At 39.7% G+C, this 24,924-nt stretch overlaps 1 protein-coding gene across 18 annotated transcripts in view; it reads left to right on the top strand.

Annotated features, from left to right (window-relative positions):
• HUWE1 (HECT, UBA and WWE domain containing E3 ubiquitin protein ligase 1) overlaps window positions 1–24,924 on the top strand; it is a 141,842-nt gene that overhangs the window by 28,463 nt on the left and 88,455 nt on the right. For 17 of the 18 annotated variants that reach the window (XM_079764999.1, XM_079764996.1, XM_079765000.1 and 14 more), the window contains 8 exons: window positions 2,962–3,030; window positions 7,673–7,771; window positions 8,802–9,008; window positions 10,316–10,468; window positions 21,397–21,459; window positions 23,506–23,583; window positions 24,441–24,488; window positions 24,569–24,637. In XM_079764999.1, coding sequence (XP_079621125.1) covers window positions 2,986–3,030; window positions 7,673–7,771; window positions 8,802–9,008; window positions 10,316–10,468; window positions 21,397–21,459; window positions 23,506–23,583; window positions 24,441–24,488; window positions 24,569–24,637 — 762 coding nt within the window. In that variant the 5' untranslated portion in view covers window positions 2,962–2,985. The remainder of the gene's footprint in view (window positions 1–2,961; window positions 3,031–7,672; window positions 7,772–8,801; window positions 9,009–10,315; window positions 10,469–21,396; window positions 21,460–23,505; window positions 23,584–24,440; window positions 24,489–24,568; window positions 24,638–24,924) is intronic. The other variant, XM_079764992.1, reaches the window with a different exon arrangement.

Consider the following 24,924-nt stretch of genomic DNA (forward strand, 5'->3'; position numbering starts at 1 on the left):
TTAAAGGGTTGGGATTTTTGCCTATAGATATCTACTTGCTCTGGCACCATTTGTTAATGAAACTACCTTTGATTGAGTTGCTTTTTCCTTTGGGCATATTTGTATGGGTCTCTGGTACATTGATATATGTGTCTATACTTTCTCCAATACTACATATACAGTCATGATTACTGTAGATATATCTGGATATAGATGTAGATAGACACACACACACACACACACACACACACACACACACACACACACACTGAGTGGCCAGATTATTATGATCTCTGAATGCATAATAATCTGGCCACTCAGTGTATATCCTCTATAATAAAAGGCTAATATACAGATTGTCCCCTCGACCGGGAGTTCGACCAGCAGGCAGGCCGGCCAACCGCCCATGTCCCCTCCCCCTGGCCAGGCTGGCTGGACCCCACCCATGCACGAATTCATGCACCAGGCCTCTAATATATATACACTGAGTGGCCAGATTATTATGCGTTCAGAGATCATAATAATCTGGCCACTCAGTGCTTATAGCAATTCTTGAAATTGGATAGGGTAATTCCTCTCTCTTTTCTTTTTTCAAAATTGCTTTAGCCCTGGCCAAGTGGCTCAGTTGGTTGGAGCATCATACCATTACATCGGAAGGTTGCAGGTTTGATTTCCTAGTCAGGATACATTCCTGGGTTGCAGGCTCAATTCCCAGTTGGGGCGTATGTGGGAGGCAACCGATCAATGTTTCTCTTTCACATTAATGGTTTCTCCCCTTCCCCTCAAATCAATAAAAGCATATCTTCCGATGAGGATTTCTAAAAAACGCTTTAGCTGTGGTAGTCCTTTCAGAGTCCACAAGCTCATTGCCAGTATACAGAAATATGATTGATTTTTTTATGTTTACCTTATATTCTGCAATTTTGCTGAAATTACTTACTAATTCTGGGAGGTTTTTTGTAGATCCTTGGGATAGTCTCATTAGATAATCTTTTGTCATTTGCAAATAGGGACAGTTTTATTTCTTCCTTTCCGATCTATATACCTGTTATTTTCTTTTCTTACTCTATTGCAGTGGCTAGAACTTGCAGCATGTGTGAATAAAAGTGGTGAGAATGATGGACATTCTTACCTTGTTCCTAACTTTAGAGGGAAAGCGTTCAGTGATTTGGGTTGTATGGTAGCTTCCCAACAAATGGTTGCTCTAAGTAATGGGTATGAGAAAAACAAAGCCTGAGAATAATTGTATATATATAAAAAAAGCTCATTTATAATTGTTGCCAGAATCCTGTTGGTCCCATTTTAGATATTTGGAAGTTACTGGCAGCAGGCATTTTGTTCATTCTCTATTAGATGCTGAGGTAATTTTTTAAAAAGTAATCTGGATTCATATGCCTTAAATGAGAAACATAGAGGAAAAACATCTTGTTTTTTTTTTCCTTCTGGAATGGTATCTACAGAAACATTAAACATACTCTGGATTTTCTCCAACTCTTACTGAATGCCCACTGGTTGAATGGATGCCAGTTACACAGGCAAATACATGCTATTTCTACTGCACTGAATATGTTGGACTAAATCTAGGCCAAAAGTTGCCTAGAATTTATACTTGGCTTTGTCATCTTTATATTATGACGGTTTTCTTTGAGGGGGGGGCATTGACCTCCAGTGACAGCTATGTAGCAAATAATTATTGGCAACAGAATTGTTGTTGTGTAAAGAGCTTGCAATTCACCTCTCCCTCTGTTCATGTGAACTAGTTGCCAATAGGAGAAACCTTATTCTTCCTGAGCCTTGGCCAGAGCATCTTAAAGGACCTACCATCAAAGATCACCTATATTTATACTATGGTTCTACTTAAGACTGTTGCTCACTTTTGAGCTTTCCAAATTACATAGCCTTAGTTCTATGCTCAGGACATTTCTAGTGAGTTTTGTACCTCATTTTCTAATTAAAAAATGTAAGTATTGTGTTGCTTTTGTTCTTATGATACAACTAATATATTTTTATTGGTTAAAAAACAGATACAGAAATACACAAATCCAACAATCATACATAATCCTTTTGATTAGCAATGAATTAACATTTTGATGCATTTCTACCTATTTTCTTTAGACAAATGTTTATACTGTTCATTCTATTTTGTGACTACTTTATTTCACCATGAACATCTTTGTGTGCTGTTATATAATTGCAATATTTTTAACAGTTGCATAGTATTTCATTTTAAACCAATTCTGTTTTGGGACATTTGATCCTTTCCAATTTTTCACTATTATACATGGTAATTCAGTATTGATTCTTGTGGTTAAAGATTTATGTACATCCTTCTGATTTTCTTTGGATAAATTTTCAGAAGTGGGATTGTTAAGTTTTTCAGAAAACTACAGTAATACAGTGATTTTTCAACCTGAGATGTTGAAAACATTTAACTCTTTTCCTTTTTTTTTAATTTAAATTCTTTTTTAAAATTTAAATTCTTTATTGTTTAAAGTATTACAAGAGTCTCCTTTCTCCCCCCCCCCCCATTGACCTCTCCCCGGCCACCCCTACACCCAAGCACAAATGTTCACCCCCCTACTGTCTGTGTCTATTGGTTATGCTCATATGCATGCATACAAGTCCTTTGGTTGTTGAAGGTATTACATATCTCCTTTCTCCCCCATTGACCTCTCCCTGTCCACTCCCGACATCTTTTATTTTCAATTATGAATGAGTTTAAGAGGCTTGTAAAAAATGAAAAAGACATTTTAATTTTGACTTAAATTGACTATAGACTTTTGCAACATACAGATGTGGGCCAGTTTTATCTGGAGAGATTCTTTACCCCTTCCTACCACATAGCTGTGTCTATGAATTAGCATGGCATCATAACTCCAGAATTTTTACTTTTAAGCATTTTGTATGCTCTTCATTCTATATTGTCAATGTCTAAGCATGAAGAGTTCAAGATTGCAGTTTTAATTCTTTCTTACTTTTCAGGTTATAAAATAGAAAATCGAAATCATGAAAGTAGACAGGACTAAACTGAAAAAGACACCTACTGAGGCTGTAAGTATCCAAAAGTTTGCTCTATTTTTTCATTTCAGTAAAAATCCTTACAATCTGTTCACCAAATATGTTATCACTTGTATATACAAAGTGCAGTAAAAAATTAACTTGTCTTGAAGCAGTCAGATTTTCTTTTGAACTTTTTTTTATTAAAAAAGTGAGAATGCTAGTGATCAGTGGAAAGTGAGCCCTGAGCAGTTTGTAGCTGTATATACCTGAAGTAGGTTTTCTAGCCGCTGTTTCTATGCATTGAAAGGCTCTATGGTATAAAGTAGTAATATCTTTCTGACTAGATTTCTTGTGAAGCCAGTGTTTTAGCTTTCTGTATTACTCTCTTAATCATAGAATTCAGCTTAACCTTTGTATAGGTTGGCCATGTCAATTGATCCTATGTCAGTAGTAGAAATCCCAGCTTCAGTATTCTATCAGCTTGCCTAAATTGTGTTTGAGGTTAAGAAAGTATTGAATTGTTATTACACTCTTGTTGACCCCATGTGCTGCAGGGAGCCCACGCTTTGGAATTAGACATGGGTTTGAGTCTTACCAGATTTTTGTGACTGAGAGTTCATTAACTTGCTCTGATTTCCACATCTATAAAACAGGGCTGATAATTCCTCCCTCCTTGATTTGAGGCAGTTGCTTAGTAAAGTATCTGGTGCATAATCAATGAGTTCATTTTCTAAATACAGGCCATTTGTTTTTTTTAAAGACTACCTACCTAGCGAGTATTACTTATAGATGTCACTATTGACATTTTGCTATACTCCCAGTCTTTAAAAGATTATTGCATGGGTAGTTCTCCCGACCTTTTCACTTAACATTATGCTAATGAATGTGGAAGGTGTTATTTTCCCATACCCTCTCCAGCATTATAGCTTATCTTTAAAATTTTTGTTATGAGGTGGCAAAGAAATATTTCACTGTGCTCATTTGCATGCTTTAATATGTATTCCTCAAATTTATTGTCCTTATGTCAGTATGTTTCTTATTTAATGCCATGCATACAGTCATTTTCATAATTTTTTATGAAAATACTTTTATTTACATTGTTTTTGATATGTTTTGGCATGTAAAATTTTTGACAATTACATACTCAAAATATTTTTTTGGAAAGTGAAGAACAGAAAGAAAGGTTGCCTTAAAAAACTATACAAATAATGGAAATGTAAAGTACTTTGTCAAAAGGCACATGGCAGGTTCAGGAAAAATATTTGTAACCCAATGTATTTAATATCTTTTGTAGCTAAATCTGTAGGAGCGATAAATATCCCAATGACAAAATTGCATAGGCCATTTCAGAAAAGAGCAAATTCGGTAGACTTGTAGAATAATTAAATTTTGTAGAGAAATGCAAGTTAAATTTATTTTTTTTACCTAATGGATTTTAGGATTTGTTCTTTGAGTTACACCTGTGTACAAATTCCTGTTTCAGAACAGTTGATAGCTACTAGCAAATTACTTAGGATAAACTCCTCAAAGTGGAATTTTTAGATTATTGATTATGTATGTTTTTATGGCTTAAAAATGCCAATTTTTTCAAGTATCATACCCAGTTTTCCCTTGCTATGGTCAATACTAGGTGTTATTTTTAAGAAGGACAGACATTTATTTATTTATTTATTTATTTATTTTACATTTCAACCCTTTTAACCATTTCACCACTCCCCACCTGTGGCAGCCACAAGTCTGTTCTCTGTATCTATGAGCATGGTTTTCTTGTTTGCTTTTTATTTTTAAAATTCTATATATAAGTGAGATCACACAGTATTTGACTTATTTCACTTAGCACAATGCTCTCAGGGCCCACCTATGTTGTCACAAATGGCAAGAATTCATTTGTGGCTGAGTAGTATTCCTCACACCACATCTTTTTTATCCTTTTGTCCATCGATGGATACTTAGGTTATTTCCATACTTTAGCTATCTATATACACTGATTGGCCACTCAATGTATATTCTATACACACACTGACTGAGTGGCCAGATTATTATGTGTTCAGAGATCATAATCTGGCCACTCAGTGTATATAAAAACCTAAGCAACCAGTTGACCGGCCAATCGGCTGGTAGCTATGATGCGCAATGGCCACCAGGGGACAGACACTCAACGCACAGGCATGGGAACATGGAACAGACTCATGAATCTCAGGGGGAAGGGGAGAGGAGGAGGGCGGGAAGAGATTAACCAAAAAACTTATATGCATACTAGAGGCCTGGTGCACAGATTTGTGCACCAGTGGGGTCCCCGGGCCTGGCCTGTGGGGATCAGGCTAAAACCGGCTCTCCGATATCCCCCAAGGTGTCCCGGATTGTGAGGGCTGGATTGCGGTTGGCCAGGCCTCTAGTTGTAAATAATAATGCAGTGAGCATAGGGGTGGATAATATCCTTTCAAATTAGTGTTTTCATTTTCATTGGAGAAAAATATCCAGAAGTGGAATTGCTGGGTCGTATGGTAGTTCTCTTTTTAATTTTTTGAGGAGCCTCTATACTGTTTTCCATACTGTTTTCCATAGTAGCTGCCCAAGAAAGACATGTATTGATCACTTCGTGTATCAGCAACTGTGCAAAGGATTTTTCCCCATGATTTGACCTCTTTATAGGAGCAAATCAATATAAACCATGGTAATTGGTATGCATCCATTGAACTGGCAAGTGATTTCTTTTATATTATCATGAATAAAGAAATACACACTCAGTTTGCATTTACGTAGTAGGGACAATATGCTAAAAATAAGTTTTTGTCCCTGGTGTATTCTGTGAACTGGCAAGGTCCAGAGGGATCTTGCCACTCCTGATAAAACAACAACATGCTGGTACGTTAAATTGATGCCATGATGCTACCTGGTTCTTGTGAGCAGAAAACACAAGCAACTGAGATGCCTTAGACATATGTGTTCCAGAGGGTGCCCTTTGAAGTTTGAGAGCCTCAGGAAAGTTTCCAGGGGTCCAGAGGTTTGGGAAGTATTGAGATTTCCCTTCTAAAGTGGGAGACAGTTTGCAGCACTTCAACCACAGTGAAGAAAGAGGAACCGTGTATGGGGTGCCTCTTCAGAATTTGTAGCAGACCCCTAGAGTTTAATCCATGCTATCCTCTGCCAACAAATGTCTTAGCATTCAGAAAAGCAGCTTCTGGCTTGCTACAGAACCTTGATAAAGAATGAATGCCGGATTATGTTATAGATAACAAGTGATTCCAGGGACCCAAATGTTCATCATGAACTGGGAGTTATCTAACTCACAGAATCATAAAATTGGATCTGCTTAGCTGCATTCCATTAGAAATTGAAGTGATATATTTGATACTAGGCACAAGTGAATTGCATGAGCAGATGGTTCAGACTCCCATGTTTTTCTGTTTCTAATGCTTCACCACCTCTTCCTCATCCTATATGACTTCAAGAAGAGGAAGAAAAAGTGCATGCCTGGTTTATGGAAGGATTTTATGCCAAGGACTTTACATACATTTACCACAAAAATTTGAGGTAGCCTCTTTAATAATGTTCACTTTAGAGGGAGGAAAGTTTGGGGAGTTAGCTTAAAGAAAACCATTTACCTTTATGCCCTTGTTGTTCCATGTTCTGGTTTGGGTGCTGAAAATACTCCTAGTTCAAATCTCACAATAACATTGCTGGATAAATAGGTGGTGTTCATTTTGCAAAAGAGGATACTGAAATTCAGAGAGGTAGCTTACCAACTGCCTATTTCCAAAGCCCATGCTGTTTGTAATAGTATTCTGTCTCACAATATTTAAACTCATATTATGTGAGATAAGTGCTTTATGTATGTGGCAAACATTTAAGCTTCACATTTCTGAGACAGTTATTAGGTCTGTTTTCCTGGTAAGAAAGCTGTGGCTTATAGGTTGTACTTGCTCATGATCAAACAGCTTAGTAAACATCAAGGTAAAAACTGAACCCAGATTTGTTTGGTTCCAAATCTAGGTCTATCCTAGGATGCTGTACTGCTTTACAGAGGTAAAGAGCAAGTATAGTCACTTCCAGCTGCCATCCGTTAATAGAAGGCTTCTCTGTCCCAGTCCCTATCCCCTGCTTCACTTTCAGAAACTTTGCTATAAACTTTCAATCCACATCTTGTTACCTGACAAACAGGCTCTTCATCAATAAAAGAGAACAGAAATGTATGGAAATGGGACCCTCAGTAAGAATAGAGTCCTGGTTTTACAAAGTTCAGAAGCTCTTTGCTCTCAATTGGAGGGTTTTATGTTGCAGAAAAATATAGCTAATGCTCATCTTCACCTTTTACTGTGAATTCACTAGGGCTTTTCAGTGTTCCTCTGATTCAACATTCCTTTTCGGGGATTCTAGTTGTCTTTCACTCCATGGTACAGATGCCTTCATTTTTTTTTAATGATGTTTAGCTTCTTTGCTTTATTCGGTTGTCTGTATCCATCCAAGCAGTTTACCTGGGTTTTAAAAATGCACACAGATGTATTGTTTCATTATAAGATTTCCATTTTAATCCCAAGGGATCGTCTGGCAAATTTCCACTTTTCTTAAGTAGTTATTCTATCAAAAGTTAAAATTCTGAGTGTATTGCTTAAAGATTTGTTTTTCCATTTTTTTCTTCTTTGTGTCTCCCTCATAACCTAAAACACCCTTTGTGAATACTTGTTTTTCTCAGCCTGCAGATTGCAGAGCCTTAATAGACAAACTCAAGGTTTGTAATGATGAGCAACTCCTCTTGGAACTGCAGCAGATCAAAACATGGAACATTGGAAAGGTATGTGAACCCATGCCAAAAGACAGGGCTCCCTGGACTAGTACATCATTTTGTATGCTCTGATATGGAAAGAGAAACCGTAATGAGGTAGCCTCGTTTAGTGCTCCTACCTAATAAAATGGTGATATGTAAATTACCATCACTCCGCTACGCCCAGGATTGGGCCAGAGGGAGGCGCAAGGGGCGGGACTCAGGGTGGCCGGGGTAGCCGATTGGGCCAGCGGGACACCCAGCGTTGCCAGCGGCGGCGCGAGCTCAGCGTCTACGCCATGGCTGTGCTGCAGAACAGAAGGGGCCTCTGGGGCAGTGAGCTCACGTCCCGCCGCGGACCATCAAAAGCCGGGGAGCTGGGTGCCTGTCCGCTCCGGCACCAGGCCTTTCGGAAGCCTCCGCCGCGCCAGAGGCTTCTGAAAGGCCTGGTGCACCAGCGGACAGGTACCCAGCTCCACTGCGATTGAAAGCAAAAGCGTGTAGGGGACCCTACACGTGCATGATTCAATCATGCACTGGGCCTCTAGTTACTTAATAAGCATCTAGTGTATGTCTAGCATAGCTGTAGATTAGTAGCTTTTAACCTGTGAATGGTTGCCAAGGAAATTTTGAAAGAAATGTGAGAGGAAAATTTTGCTAGCTGAGGAAGAGGAACGTTTAGGATTTTTACTTTTAGTTTAAAAGAATCTTCTTTAGATAACTAAAAATGAACACTTCAGGTAAAATGAGTTCTGGAAGAGAAGAGTCACTGTTTTGGTAGACCTCAGAATGTAGCCAGAATTCTCCCTCAGAAGACTTAGCAAAGGGTTTTGTGGCATCTAATGGTGTGTGTATGTGTGTGTGTGCAGGCGAGCAAGCAATAATAATGAATTTATGTCCATGTGGTTCAAAGCACAATCTTTCTCATGGGTTTCTGTATTGATGAGGGATTGAAGAGAAGCAAAGATGGGAAGTGAATTTGTCTAGGTGTCACACTCAGCAATCCATTGTAACAAAGAAGCCACACAAACACCTTATTCTTTTCTTCCTCTTTCTCCAGTGTGAGTTATATCACTGGGTGGACCTGTTGGACCGCTTTGATGGAATTCTGGCAGATGCTGGGCAGACGGTGGAGAATATGTCGTGGATGCTCGTATGTGATAGGCCAGAAAAAGAACAACTGAAAATGCTTCTCTTGGCTGTGTTGAACTTCACAGCCTTGCTCATTGAGTACAGCTTTTCCCGGCATCTGTACAGTTCCATAGAGGTAGGAGAGACTCAAATCTATGTGATCTGTTCTTAACTGGAATTGTTCATGTCTGGAAATAAGGAAATTGCTATTTCTCTCTGAGGATTACTGGTTTCCTTTTCATTATGGAACTCGGGGATTTTCCATGTCAAAAACAATGGTAGGATGTTTCTTGGATATAGACGCCATTCACAGGATTGATGGGAAAATTCTTTAAAAAATTAATGAGAATGTAATACATGTATTGAAGTATTCTTTGGAATTTGCAGGAATTGATCTTTTTCTCACATATTAGAGCAGCCTCAAATTACTTTTAAACTATTAGAAATAGTTTGATTTCCTTGACACTTTACTGTACTTACTGCTTTTCTAAGTTTCTGTGCTGCTTTTCAGTCTCCTCTCCTTTCCCCCCAAAGTGTGTATTAATATCATGCTATGTATTCTTAAAAATTAAAGTGGGTACAGGAATCGGTCAAAAATCACCATAAGAAATAACCCTTTTCCTTTAGCCTAACTTTAGGCTTTTCTATCACTGTTGGTTAAGTACCCTGTTGTGTGTTAATTTTCTTAAGTCTTCCATAAAGAAACAGAATCAGAACAAACAAGTAGAAAGAAAATAGCTTAGGAAAAGAAGTGGAACAACTGGACTAAGGACTTAGCACCCAGAGTTTTAAGTGGGGAATGTATAAACATTCTGTTGGAGATGAAATAGTTTAGCTGCTAAAGAAAGTCCATGGCCTTCGGCATAATCAACAACTGAAAATACCTGGGTTCATTTCCAGTTGAATTGCATACTGCTCTTAATGCTGACCAAATGCTTCAATATATTGGTGAGTTTCAATTGTATTAAATAACCAAAATAGAGACTCTCGCGTAACTGTTATATACACTGTTCTATGACAGTTGTGTGCCCTCAGGTGTTGCTATCTTCAGCTCCTTTAATCCCGGTTTTATTTGTCATAAAGGATACGGGAGCATAACATTATCTTTCATTTATAATCTTTTGGTTTAGTTGGAGATGGTGTTCTTGAGTTCCACTAACTACCACTTTGTTTCTTTTGTAATCTTTTTTCCTGTGAGGACACCTGTGCAGTTTTGAACTGCTGTTCAGTTTTTTAATTTTTATTGAATTTTCTGACTTGTCACCAGATTGTAAGTTTCTTGGGGACAAGGTTGCATGTTGTAAGGGCTTAAATACTTAAACATTTTTTTGTGTGTTCTTAAACTTCTTGATAGTTTTGTAAATGTTGACAACTCTGTGTTGGCATTTAAGTTTTCACTGCAATGCTTGATACCAGGAACCTGCCCTTTTTTGTCCCTTATAGCATTTGACAACTTTACTGGCTTCCTCTGATATGCAAGTGGTGCTGGCAGTCCTTAACCTTCTGTATGTATTTAGCAAAAGATCAAATTACATCACCCGCCTTGGATCTGACAAGAGAACCCCACTACTAACCCGGCTGCAACATTTGGCAGAGGTGAGTCATGGGTGAAGAGTTGGAAGGGCACAAAAATTGGACCAGGTAGTACCTTTTCACAGGTGTTTCTTGCAGTGTCAAAATGGATAGGTGGTCCTAAGTTAACTTTACTGGCCTAATTGAGGAGAACTATTGGCGCCCACTTAGCTAGGTTCCAAAAACCCTAAGAAGTATTCTCAGCTAATGGATAGAGGAATTTAATGAATCTCTGCTCACAAAACGGAATCTCTTGGTTCAAAAATGACAACTTGTCTTCTGGAAAGAAATTTTAGAATCAGATTCTACATGGGAAAGAGATATGGTGCAAAAAAAAAAAGATCTGAATTTGTGTCCTGGCCCTGTGCATTAGCTCTGATATCATTTTCATCTGGGAATTTAGTGTATCTACCATAGAGTAATTTCAGAGTAAAAGAGTTTAAGGTATTTAATGCTATTCTCAGTAATTAATTGGTTTGTGATGGTAGTAATTGTAATCATAGGCAAAAGCTATACCAAAAGGTCAACTCAACCAAACTGTTGTCCAGTGTTCTTAGAGGCAAATTGATAATACATACTTAGGCTCGAGAGAGGTATACATTGTTAGAGAACTTTCTTGGAAGAAAATTAATAAGGCTGATTTTTAGAAGCTCATTCAAATATAACTCAAGTTTCAGGCTGTTTTATATGCATGGTTACTTAAAAATGTAACATATTATGAAAATTCTAGGACATATAGGAAAATATAAAGAAAATGACAGCCATCTAGAATTCATCCAGATGGAGTCTCCCTTAAGATTTGAGTATATTTTACTCTTGTATTTATCAATATGTACATACTAGAGGCCCGGTGCACGAAATTTGTGCACGAGGGGGAGGGGTGTCCCTTAGGCCAGCCTGTACCCTCTCCAATCTGAGACCCCTCGAGGGATGTCCGACTGCCCGTTTAGGCCCGATCCTGGTGGGATCGGGCCTAAACGGGCAGTCGGACATCCCTCACAATCCAGGACTGCTGGCTCCCAACTGCTTGCCTGCCTGCCTTCCTGATTGCCCCTAACCGCTTCTGCCTGCCTTCCTGATCGCCCCCTAACCACTCCCCTGCCAGCCTGATTGATGCCCAACTGCTCCCCTGCCAGTGTGTTTGCCCCTAACTGCCCTCCCCTTTAGGCCTGTTCACCCCTAACTGCTCTCCCCTGCAGGCCTGGGTCCCACCCACCTGCCCTTCCCTGCAGGCCCGGTCACCCCCAACTTCCCTCCTCTACTGGCCTGATTACCCCTAACTGCCCTCCTCTGCAGGCTTGATTGCCCCCAGCTGCCCTCCCTTGTAGGCTTGGTCCCTCCCAACTGCCCTCCCCTGCTGGCCATCTTGTGCCGGCCATCTTGTGTCCACATGGGGGCAGGATCTTTGACCACATGGGGGCAGCCATCTTATGAGTTGGAGTGATGGTCAATCTGCATATTACTCTTTTATTAGATAGGATAGAGGCCTGGTGCATGGGTGGGGGCCAGCTGGTTTGCCCTGAAGGGTATTCCGGATCAGGGTGGGGGTTCCCTTGGGGTGTGGGGCGGCCTGGATGAAGGGCCTGTGGTGGTTTGCAGGCAGGCCACACCCCCTGGCGACCCAAGTAGAGGCCCTGGTATCTGGGATATATGTATCTTCTACCATTGAATCTTTGTAGCCTGGAGCGGAGCCAAGCCTCCTGCTCGCTCCTTGGCCGGCAGCCATTTCTTTTGGGGTTTGTGTTCTTCTATAATTGAAACTTTGTAGCCTGGAGCGGAGGCCTAGGCCAGCCAGGGCTGCAGAAGCTTTGCTTCCTCCATTGCCGGGGGCAACCCTTGCCTCCTGCTCTTTCCAGCTCAGTGGCTGCCGCCATTTCTGTTTGGATTTGTTTACCTTCTATAATTGAAACTTTGTAGCCTTGAGTGGAGGCTTAGGCCAGCAACAGGCAGGTGGAAAGCTTGGCTTCCTTTGTTACCGGGGAAACCCAAGCCTCCCTCCTGCTCTCTGTGGCTGTAGCCATCTTGGTTGGGTTTATTTGCATATTTGCTCCTGATTGGCTTGTGGGCGTGGCTCTTGGGTGTAGCGGAGTTAGGGTCAATTTGCATATTGCTCTTTTATTAGGTAGGATAAGTATGCAACCTGTTTTCTTAACATATTGTGAGTATTTATCTCTTGCTATTAAAAAAATGGAAGACAGTTCAATATTGGATCCCCACGTAAGAGTTAAAAGGAACAAGAAGCCATATCTACCAGAATTCATAATGGAAAAACTAAATAAAGTGTTTCTATTGATTCAGAGGTTATACAAAAATGTCAGCTATTAACTTTTGCAACTTAAATTTGTAGTAGACGTCCTAACCAATACAATAAGAGGAAAGAAAGAAATGAAGGTTATATATAAAAATGAAAATTCATTATTATTTGTAGGTGATGGGATTGAGACTCTTGGTTTTCTAGGGGGACAATATAAAATTATTAGGACTAATGAAAGTACAGTGAGGTAAACAACATATATAGAAACAAATAGCTCCTCCATACATCAGTAATAACCAACTAGAAAATGATTTAAAAAAAGACCCCATTCACTGTATTAATAAGCATAGTATCTTTAAAATAATCCATATTGGGTAAAACTAAACTTAAGAAGAAAAAAATAATGTAGAAGGTTATATATATATTGTGATTTGGTGAAGAAGGAATTCTTAAAAATCCCAAAGCATAGCCTTGGCTATTTTAGTTCAGTAGTTAGAATGTCAGCCTGCGGACCGAAGAGTCTCGGGTTTGATTCCCGTTCAAGAGCATGTTCCTCTGTTGCAGGCTCGATCCCTAGCTCTGGTCAGGGTGCATGTGGGAGGCAACCAATCGATGTGTCTCTCTCACACCGATGTTTCTCTCTCTCTTTTTTAATGTATTTTATTGATTTTTTACAGAGAGGGAGGGAGAGGGATAGAGAGTTAGAAACATCGATCAGCTGCCTCCTGCACACTCTCCACTGGGGATGTGCCCGCAACCAAGGTACATGCCCTTGACTGGAATCGAACCTTGGACCCTTCAGTCCGCAGGCTGACGCTCTATCCACTGAGCCAAACCGGCTAGGGCTCTCTCTCTTAAAAAATACGTGGAAAAAATATCCTCAGGTGAGGATTTTTTTAAAAATCCCAAAGCATAAACCATATGGTAAAAATTTAAATTTTATAATACAAAATTAAGACTTCCTTTTCAATGAAAGATGTCATAACTCAGTGCTACACTTTTTTAAAATATATTTTTGTTGATTTCAGAGAGGGAGAGAGAAACATCAGTTATGTGAGAGAATTATTGATCTGCTGCCTCCTGCACACCCCCTACTGGGGATTGAGCCTGCAACCTGAGGATGTGCCCTGATCAGGAATAGAACCGGTGACCTCTTGGTTCCTGGGTGGACACTCAACCACTGAGCCATACCGGCTGGGCTTCAGTACTACTCAGGATGCTTACACTGGAATATAAATCAGCACACTGCTTCCTTCATGAAAAAAAAATATCAATTGATCAATTACTTATGTGGTTGAATAACATTCTGGTGCAAACTCATTTTGTCATGGAACAGGAACATTCAAACAATTGGTGAAATAGCAAGTAATCTGTGGACAACATTACACAGCACTGCCAAAGACAGTTAACAGACTGGTGATAGATAGGTTTTTAGCAATGTTTTACTACTTTCAAGGGTCTGTTAATGTAGAATATTCAAAAGTGCCTCCAAATCAACAAGGATAAACAGACAAAGGATATGGGTAGATAATTCACAGGCCAGGGAATTCAGCACGAATAGATGCTCAAACTTTTTAGTAATTAGAGAAATACAAATAAAACCACACAAATTTAGAAAACTGTATCAGATTAGTAGAAATTAGAAAACTGTATAATGGATAGTGCTAGCAGTCATCTGAGGCTATATGAGCCCTATGTATTGCTGATAGGAGTGTAGACTGGTACTCCTGGGTATATATCCCAAAGATCATATCACATTATTCCATAAGGTGCTGTCTGTGAGAATATTGCATTATTGTGATAGGGAGAAGTTGGGGGCAATCTAAGTGTGCCATGTGGAGGAGGGTTAAAAAATGTTTACAGTAAACCCTTGATTTAATGAACTTGGATTTAGCAAACAAAATTTGTGGTCTGTATGTCATGTGGAAATTAACAGGGTTTTAAAAAATTCAGTTATTTTTAACAAATTTTAGAAAACAGGCCATATGTTGGAAAAAACGCTAGTAATTTTGTTGGCATACATAAATTACATATCTACATCTATAGCCTACGTATTTAAATCCAAGAGTCATAGCTACTAAACAGTGTTCGGCAAATGATTAGCACATGATCACACTGCATTGCACATGGTGGTTGGGTTCTGTTGTCACATGGCAGCATTTTTTTTGTTTGTTTTTTTGTTAATCCTTACCTGAGGATATGTTTTTTTTCCCCATTGATTTTTTAGAGAGAGTGAACAAGAAGTAGGGAGAAGGAGAGAGAAACATCAATGTGAGAGACACATTGAATGTGCCCTGACCAAGGCCGGGGTGCGAACTCGCAACCCATGTACATGCCCTTGACCAGGGATCAAACCTGCGACCCTTAAGTCCCCAAGCTGATGTTCTAACCATTTTGCTGCACTGGCCAGAGCTCTGCAGCAATTTTAATGCATGCTCCCACATGCACTATACCACGCCCCAGCTGTGTGCATTTGTTTACTCGTGGTGACTGGTGAATGCATGCATTTACCAGACCTATTCAGTATAAATTTAAAATTACAGTAATACATAAAGTAAACTTTTCTGTGAAAAACTAACTTTAAGTCGCTTCATGTAGGTGTAAGTAGTTTTCTTTTAATGGCTACATAATATTCTTCAGTTTGGATGTTCCATAATTCAACTATTTCCCAACTAATGCATCTTCATTTTTCCTGTTATGAGCAATGATGCTACATTAAGCAGTCTTGAATGTATGCCTTTACTTACTGATATTTTTGATTCTATGATATAGTCCAAGAAATATTCATGTTACTTTAATTGGCACTTAGCTGATGAGTAATGAATTAAGCATCTTTTTTCATGTTTGACCACTAAGATTTGCTCTTGTGAATTGTCAGTTCATATCTTTTACCCATTTTTCTATTGGTTTAGTGTGTTTTTTTAAGATTTAAAACATTTTATTATGCCTTAATTATGTAATAACTTTCTTTGTTTTCCTTTTTTCCATTATTTACTCCATTGGCTTAGTGTTTCTTTGTCATCTGTTATAAGTTTGTTTTCTCTCAATCTTTGTTTTCTTTGTTTATTGCATTTCTGTCCATAGTGGTTTCATAAACAGTTCAGGGAAAGTGCTTTAATGGCTTTTAGAAAGTGTTGTATAGCATGTTTTGTTCTTTATGAAAAATGACTTTGTATGTGGTATCTTTTCTTATGGTAGTTTTTTAGTGACTCAAAAAAGAGATATGGACTGATAGTGAATATGAATAGTGATTAGTGAACTGCAAATGTAGGGGAAGTTCTCCAGGAAGACTTGTTGAATAAGTTGATAGCCAGTTGGTTGGTTTTGGCTAAGGTCTATGGTACACGGGTTCTCAAACTTGAGCATGCACCAGAATCACTTTAGGAAAGCATAGATTGGTCTCCCTCCTCTGATCATACCCCTTAACCCTGCCCGTTTCTGATTTGGTAGGCCCAGGGCAGGGCCTGATAATACACATTGCTAACTAGTTTCCAGGTGATACTAAGGCTTCTGGTCCAGGGACTACACTTTGAGAACCACTGGTCTAGTCTATCCTATTGGGTAAATTAAAGACTTTTAACTAATTTTTGTAGTGCCATCTCAGAGAGCATCAGGTCTTTAGCAAATCCCATCTAGTGAGATGGTGTCAAATAGGCCTTTTTGCCATGGTTGATGTAATAGTTATTTATTGGGTGTCTACTTAATTGCCAGGAACAGATGGTAATGCTACTGGGTGTAGGTGAGGACAATGAGACTCAGAAGTTACATTGTTTTGAGCGAAAGGCAATGGGATTTTTGCACCTGATAATATGTGACATCTGCTGTTCCTGTCTTAGACGTTTGAGTATGGCTTTTATGCTAAATCTGGGTGTTAGCCTGAGACCTAGCTCCTGCATCCACATCCAAACCTTTCAGTTGATATCATTCAAGAAATGTCTGACCAACCCAGAACTGAACATAGTAAAAACATTTGCTTTTCTTCAAAAAGTTCACATGGTGGATGGGAAAGAAGATTATGTGCATAATAAAAATGACAACTAGTTATTCTGAGTAGTACTGACTAATAAGTACCCTAGAATCTTAAACATTTCATGGATTTATCTTGTTGGCTATAAAATAGACTTTTCTTCATATCTATATATATAAAACCCGAAGCAACCAGTTGACTGTTTGACTGGTCGCTATGACGTGCACTGACCACCAGCGGGCAGACGCTTAATGCAGGAGCCGCCTCCTGGTGATCAGTGCACTCCCAAAGTGGGAGTGCCACTCAGCTCAGCTGACTGACGAGCACCAGACACCGGGCTCGCCTGTCCTGCCTCTGCCTGTCCTGCCTCCGTGGCGGCACTACTGAGGGGCGGCAGCAGCGGCACAGTGGAGCCAGGATGAGCGGGAGTGGCTCAGTGCTGGCCTGGGGCTCGGGCTCTTGCCTCTTCGCGCACTACTATATCCCTCAGGGGATGTCAGATTTCAAGAGGGCGCAGGCCAGGCTGAGGGACCCCTGGCCTCTAGTAAAAAATATGTGCTTTGCCCGGCCAGTGTGGTTCAGTGGTTGAATGTCAACCTATGCACCAGGAGGTCATGGTTCGATTCCTAGTCAGTGCACATGCCCAGGTTGCGGTCTCAACCCCCCAGTTGTGGGGTGTGCAGGAGGCAACCAATCAATGATTCTCAACATTGATGTTTCTATCTTTCTATTCCTCTCTCTGAAATCAATAAAAATACACTACTATTTGTAATACTTGACACAATAAAATAAAACTAAACATTTACCTCCCATAAATGTGTGTGTGTGTGTGTGTGTATACACACACACACACACACACACATTAAAAATTTATTTGGTGTTTTAAAAACTTAGAAATGTACAGAAGAAAATTTATAATCACATGTACTCTTAGCATTTGGTACACTTTATCCTACCTAATAAAATAGCAATATGCAAATTGACCGCACCTTCGCTACACCCAAGCCACGCCCACCAGCCAATCAGGGTGAGTATGCAAATTACCCAACAAAGATGGCGGTTGATTTGCATACGCTGAGGGAGGGAGGAGTGAAGACTGAAGACAACTTAGAAGGAAGAGGGAGGAAAAGCGGAAAGCAAGGTGGCTGCCAGAGGGAAAGCCCGGGCAGGGCGGAGCGGGGCAGGCGGCAGCGGAGCGTGGGTGCAGGCGCGGCAGCTGCAGCGGCAGCGGCAGCGGTAGTGCACGCAGCCGCTTGCAGGATTCTTCCTGCAAATGGGCTCCTAGTCCTATATAATAAAGAGCTAGTATGCTAATTAGACCAGATGGCAGAACAACCTTCTGTGCGACTTTCTGGAACAACCTTCCAGAATGACCAGTGGGTGGGGGATGGGGCCCCGATGCAGCCAGGGCCACTAGGCAGCCAGGGCTGCGAGGGCCTACCCTTGCACGAATTTCGTGCATCAGGCCTCTAGTTTCTTTATATAGCTGAATGCATGTCATATATATAATTTTGAATCCTACTTTATTTACTTACCATATAAACATCAGTGTTTTCCCATATTAACTTGACATAATTTTATAAGAAACTAGAGGCCCATGCACGAAGATTCGTGTAAGAATGGGCCTTTCTTCCCCTGCTGCCGACACTGCCTTCACTCCAGCCCAGAGCCGCCTTTCCGCCTTCCCACTTTGCCCAGAGGCCCGGAGTGGCTGGGGCGGTGTGGAATGCCTGTGTTCTTGCCCTGCCCCCGGCTGCTCTCTGCCTGCGTATGCAAATTAACCTGTCATCTTTGTTGGGCTAATTTGCATACTCACTCCTGATTGGCTGGTGGGCATCACGAAGGTATCAATTTGCATCTTTTCTGTTAGTGTAGATCACTTCTTTGTATTTAATATAATGGTGATACGTCATAAATGTCACAGTATCACAGACTTTCTTTTTTAAAAAATATATTTTATTGATTTTTTACAGAGAGGAAGGGAGAGGGATAGAGAGTTAGAAACATCGGTGAGAGAGAAACATCGATCAGCTGCCTCCTGCACACCCCCTACTGGGGATGTGCCCGCAACCAAGGTACATGCCCTTGACCAGAATCGAACCTGGGACCCTTCAGTCCGCAGGCCGACGCTCTATCCACTGAGCCAGACCGGTTTCGGCAATATCACAGACTTTCATGAATCAAGTTTGGCTTGCATATGTTCTTTTAAGGATCCCAGGTTACCACACCTTTCTAATTGTAGGTGCTTGATTTTTATTAGATCACAAGATGGAAAGTAATTTAATGATAGTAGAAATATTCAAAAACAATTAATTGTGACAACAGAAGAAACAAAAGGAAAGTTGTGAAGAGGTACAGCCCTTCAAGCTTATTCCCTCTTACAAATTCAGGTCCTTGGATTGAATGACCTTTTCTTCTATGTAGCATCAAATGTTAATAGCCTTTATTCTCATGGCCTTTGGCAAATTCCATGTTTCTTCACTGGAAGTCCGGGTTGTAGCCAAGAAAATACAGAAAATGTAATGAGAAATTACTTTTCGTATTGTTAAACCTGTGTTTAAAAGCTATATGAATTAAAATAGTGTGGTAATAACACTGGAATTGGCCCGTTGAAAGTTTCCAGGAACAGATCCAACACATAAGAATTATATTTATAATAAAGATGACATATCAAATTAGCAGAAAAAGGAAAATTATTGAATAAATGATAACAACAGGCTACCTATTCGCAATGTAATTAAGGTAGACCTTACCTCATCACAGTAAAATTAAGATCTATTTAAAAAGTTGAATGTTAAAAGCATGAAGCTAAAAGCATTGAAAGAAAGTATAAGTACATGTTTTTATGTTGTTTGGTGTGGGCAAGTTCTTTGCAGGAACAAAGCTAATACCATCAGGTTATATTTCTCTTATTGCCACAGTGATTAATGCATCAGTATTTGTCTATATTTAGTCATAAAATTGTTTATGAATTTGAGAGAGAGAGAGAAACACATCTACACTTGCCCTCTTACGTTTTTGGTGTCATGGTATACTTTTTACATTGTGAACCATGAACATACTATTTTAGCTCTTATTATTTTTAATACTTTTGTCCTTTCACTTTTATTACCTATGGATAATTGTTGAAGATAGTGTTCTCCTGGGGCTTTCAAACTGCTGAGAGTGGCTGCAGCCAGTTCACAGGCCATTGCAGGATCCATAGCTGAGACCAAAGTCTACAGTACATGCCTATTACCATGGATCTTTTGGCTTATTGGGGCTGGATTCCACAGTTTACATCGAGCATTTAAAAAAAAATTTATTGATTTCAAAGAAGAAGGGAGGAGAGAGAGTTAGAAACATCAATGATGAGAGTCCGCAACCTGGGCATGTGCCCTTCACAGAAATCAAGCCTGGGACCCTTTAGTCCGCAGGCTGACACTCTATCCACTGAGCCAAAACCAGCTAGGGCCACAAAGGCATTTTTGTTGGGATGGATGCCAAATTGTTGTGGTGGGGGTAGAGAGCAAGAGACATCTTAACCAGCCATCTTCCTTATGTTACTCCTCAGTTTGCTGTAATTTATTTTTACTATCATAATGTGGTTACTTTAGAAGCCAGATTCTCACCCCTCCCCAGAGTTTATTGTTGTTTATACTTTTCTGAACTAATTTCATAATTCTTTGTTTTGTGTGATCATTGATGTCTTTGTTCTATTAGCTTAGTGGTCAGCTAGTGATTTGCCTTAAACTCTCAGAACAACAACAAAAAAACCTCCCAGTCTGTGCAGGTGGGCTCTGTGTGTATTTTTGTGTCTTCGGTCTCAATACTCAGTATTTTCAATTCTGGTTGGTCTTTATTTCTGGTTTGTGCAGAGCCTGATGGTCAGCCAGAGGTGTGTGAACTCTTAAGATCTTTTCTGAGAATGTGCTTAGCCTTGGCCTTCCAGATTCCCAGGAATAAAAAGCCCTTATTTCCCAAAGCATTTGACTACTCAGCTTTTCTTCCCAAGCTGTTCAGTTTATTTATCCTAGTATGTTTTGTCCCAGAAAGCAGGGATTAATGCATTTATTCTTGGATGTTTTCAACAGATGTCCAATTCAGCCTTGGAAGAGTTCCAAATTAGGCCAAAAAAATTATTGTTAGCTCAAACACTGTTACGAATGCAGGCTGGTTGGTAAGAAGGATTATATGGCTTGGGTTTTGGATATGGAAGCCAATACTAGTGTACAGTTGAGCCATTCTCCCCCATTACCTTAGGGACTAGTAATTATCAATGAGTTTTTAGACTTTGTGGTGTCAGAAGTACAGTAGTGGTGATTAGTATAGAGACTTCTCCTTTGCAACTTGCTTCATGTAAGAAATGGAGGAACTAGAGAGCATGTGATTTCACCCTAGTGAGGGAATTGAGCAGGATGAGTATTGAAGGCCTGATGGGACAAAACACACCTGTCAACAGGTGTAACAGCAAGCATGTAGAAGCAATTGCTTGCAGTAGCTGCCTATGTTCTCCCTAGTAACTTCCTTACAGAACAGTGAACTTGATCTTATGGGAGAAATTACCTTTAGGCAGATGATCTTGTCTCACGTCTTAAGTTCTTGCTTTTATTTGCTTCCTCTTTTCATTTGACTAGCACATTATGTGTCTTCTCTACTCTGTGTTCCAGGCAGCCACATTCTTAAATGTTTTATACACAAAGCTACCTTAAGCACTGTTCAAACACTGTCTTTTTTTTTTCTTTTTCCAAGAGCTGGGGTGGAAAGGAGAATGGCTTCGGACTTGCAGAATGTTGCAGAGACTTGCATATGATGGTAAGTCACTCTTTGAGATGTGGGTCTTTTTGGCAGAGCTGTGTGTGATCTCTATTTGAGCCTTACTTTACAATGTTACCACTTCACATCAGAGCTTTTTGAAGAACCTAAGATCAATTGAGACATAGTAAACCTCATCTAGAAATGGTGCCCTCAATGTGCTGGTAGTAGATGCAGAACCTCAGAAACATAGTGTATGTTCATACCCAGCTGTTGAGTAGAAAGCTGAATTGGGTGAATCAATTTGAAATTGATGAAAAATTCCAAAAAGTGCATTTGCTTGCATTCTTTCACTGGAGCTATCAGGAACTCTGGACAGTCTGGCATGATTTAAGAATGTTTGAAGAACAGTTCTACCACTAGGTTTAAGAACTTAACATGTTCTGTGTGCTTCCCATGTGCACCCCTCATGCCCTGTCCTGCTCATACCTTTCATCCATGCTTAGATTATGAGCTCAGGCCATCTCCCCTCTGCTTTGATGTGTTACTGTGGAATCACAAGGCACACCTGGATTTATAACAATTCTGTGCCAAGAAAGCAACTATATTTTCCAGCAAGATGTACCACTTTTATCAGTTTATTGTGTATAGGACAAAATGGTTGTGATGAAATTTATTGACTTTTAGCAAGCCTTTTTCCTGTGCAAGAGGGCTTTTTTTCCTGGTCACAGAAAATGATAAATTAGAACAAATTTACTTTCCCATCTTAGCTGGTATATTTTTATGTAGGGTGCATTATATTGATGGATATTGGATAATATGGGAGGTGAGTGTTGTCTGTTTAATAATCAAAGCTACATAAATCTTACAGGGTATTTGGTTTAGAATTCTAATTTTTCATCGTGAAGTTTAGTTGGTTAATTCTGAATCTTTTTATCTGTAAGAAGCTTGTTCTTCACATCTTGGGCAAAACAGTATGATACACTCTGCTGGGATTTGCATGATGTCTCTTACCCATTTTGGTGCCAGCCTATGTTAAGAAATCACACTTATTTTTAAAGATTTTTTTACTGGTTTTGAGAGAGAGAGAGAGAGATCTGTGTGAGTACCAGACATCGAGAGAGAGAGAGAGAGAGAGAGAGAGAGAGAGAGAGAGAGAGAGAGAGAGAAAGAAACACACATCTGTGTGAGCACCAAACATCAGTTGGCTGCCTCCTTCATGCCCCCTACCAGTGATGAAGCCCACAACCCCAGGCATGTGCCCTGACCGGGAATGAAACTGGCAACCTTTCGGTGCACAGGATGACACCCAACCAAATGAGCCACACCGGCCAGGGCACACATCTTTTTACTTACCAATATTTGGCATGTTATGAGACTTTGAAAAATATGTGTACTTGAAAAAGAAGTAATACATAAACATATGAAAAATTCTAAGAGTATAAAAGGGTGTACAGTAATTCATCCCTAGAGGCAACCATTGTTACTGGTTTCTTTCAAGGGTATGTTTTAATTGGCATGCTGTTGTGGTCTTACTTTGTTTTGTATGTTGCTTTTCTAGAGTTAGATGATTTGTTGTCAGGGTCTGAATTATATTGATTTGGTATCTGCTTGTGTAGAACAGCAGTTGGATATCATGAGAAGTGGTATAGAGTGATATGGAAGGGAGTATATGAAGAATTATGAGGGTATACCCATGAGGCATAGTTTAAATAAATTATTTCAATAGGCAGTGATACACAATTAGGTTTCCATAAGAATTTTTTTTTTCCATTCTTGAGCTGGTGCCTAGACCCTTGTATTTGTTTTCTTAGATTCTTATTCATTACTGCTTTGCAGGAGTGCCCCTCTTTTCCCTCTTGAGAATAGTTACAGTCCAAATTGACTTATTAGTAAGAAATATGAAAACTTTTGGAGCTCTAGGCTCCATCATCCTGATTCTGTATTATAAGATGTCGAAGCTCTGCTAAGACAAGGAATGAAGACACTGTAGCTGTTGACTACAATGCTCATTCTGCTGCCACAATAAGTTGCACAAAGTGGCTAGGGCTGAGGGAAGACTTGGGAGAAGATGGTATCTGATTCTTTCATGTGCTTTATACACAGAAATACCCACCCAGTGCAACTACACTACACTTTGAATTCTATGCAGACCCTGGGGCCGAGGTCAAAATCGAGAAAAGGGTGAGTCTCAATCAGACTTGTTCTGATAGAGTCTATGATTTACTATAACTGGGGTTGACTTTTCTAGAACTCCTCAGTTAAATGAGGGAATGGTTTTGAGCTACATTGCTGCCTTCCCAAGCTAAACATACCTAATAGCTTCTCAAGAATAAGTGTTCATTGTATGCCCAGCTCTGATAGATTTGGATCTTATGTTGGAGCTGCCAAAAGCAGGGCTCCTTATATGGGGCGCTACTATACCTAGTATATTTTTCTTAGTCTCAGTTCCAACATGCAGTATGATAATCTGGATAGTGATGGCTCCTCTACTTAAGCCAGCCTGCAAGAAATCTATATATTGCTCACCAGGGTTCTGCTTCAATTATCTGGTCATTCCATATTCTTTGAGGAGATACTAAAATTCAGTTTGGTTTAGAAGTGGCCTAGTGAATAAGATCTTTTTTCTTTTGCCTACAATATATAACAAAAATAAACTTTTTAGATGAATGGCGCCTTTAAAACAGCTCTAATGCATATTTAAAGAGAAACCATTTTCATGGATTCAGTTTTTGCTATGAATACAGAGGCTGTGAGGATTAAGACAATGAAGGTTATAAGGGGACAAGGAAGAATATGAAATGTGTCTGGTTATGTACAATATATTGTCATGCTACTGGTTTCAAAGCTTTCCTGAGAATAGTCTGTATATAAAATGGGTATTTGGGGGAGACTCTAAAGTTACCTTGATTTTAAGAGCACTCAGTCAGGCTTCACCCTAGGGTGACAGCTTGGTTTTCAGACAGCTCTTGCAGTCTTATGGCAGGGTAAGCTAAGGTACACAGTGACTCCTAACAACTCTCCTATCTTTTTTATTTCAGACAACTAGTAACACACTACATTATATTCACATAGAGCAACTTGACAAGGTATGAGGAATCTTTGACTGTTGACTATTTTCTTAACATTTGGTTTACTTTTTGTTCCTAACTATTTTTTTCTAATGTAGATTTCAGAAAGCCCTTCTGAAATCATGGAATCTCTTACCAAAATGTACAGCATTCCTAAGGATAAGCAGGTACGATATGTCCTAAAAATATCTAAAGGGTGTGGATGTTATTCATATAGATTAATGGTATGTGCTGGACTATGCGACACTGTGGCGGGAAGATTTTAATCAGACCATGGGCAAATTAGCCTCTTTAAGCCTTAGTTTCCTCATTTTTTATGAGTTCAACTCTTCCTAGTTCAGCTCTTCTTAAGAGAGTTAAGTGGTGGTAGTACAACATTTTGGATACCAAAGGAGAACACATTTAGCTATGCTGTCTTTTTCTGCTCACTGTAATGGTGATAAAATACTTAATT

Source organism: Cnephaeus nilssonii (genome assembly GCF_951640355.1).
Source record: "Cnephaeus nilssonii genome assembly, chromosome: X".
NCBI classification, from domain to species: domain Eukaryota; kingdom Metazoa; phylum Chordata; class Mammalia; order Chiroptera; family Vespertilionidae; genus Cnephaeus; species Cnephaeus nilssonii.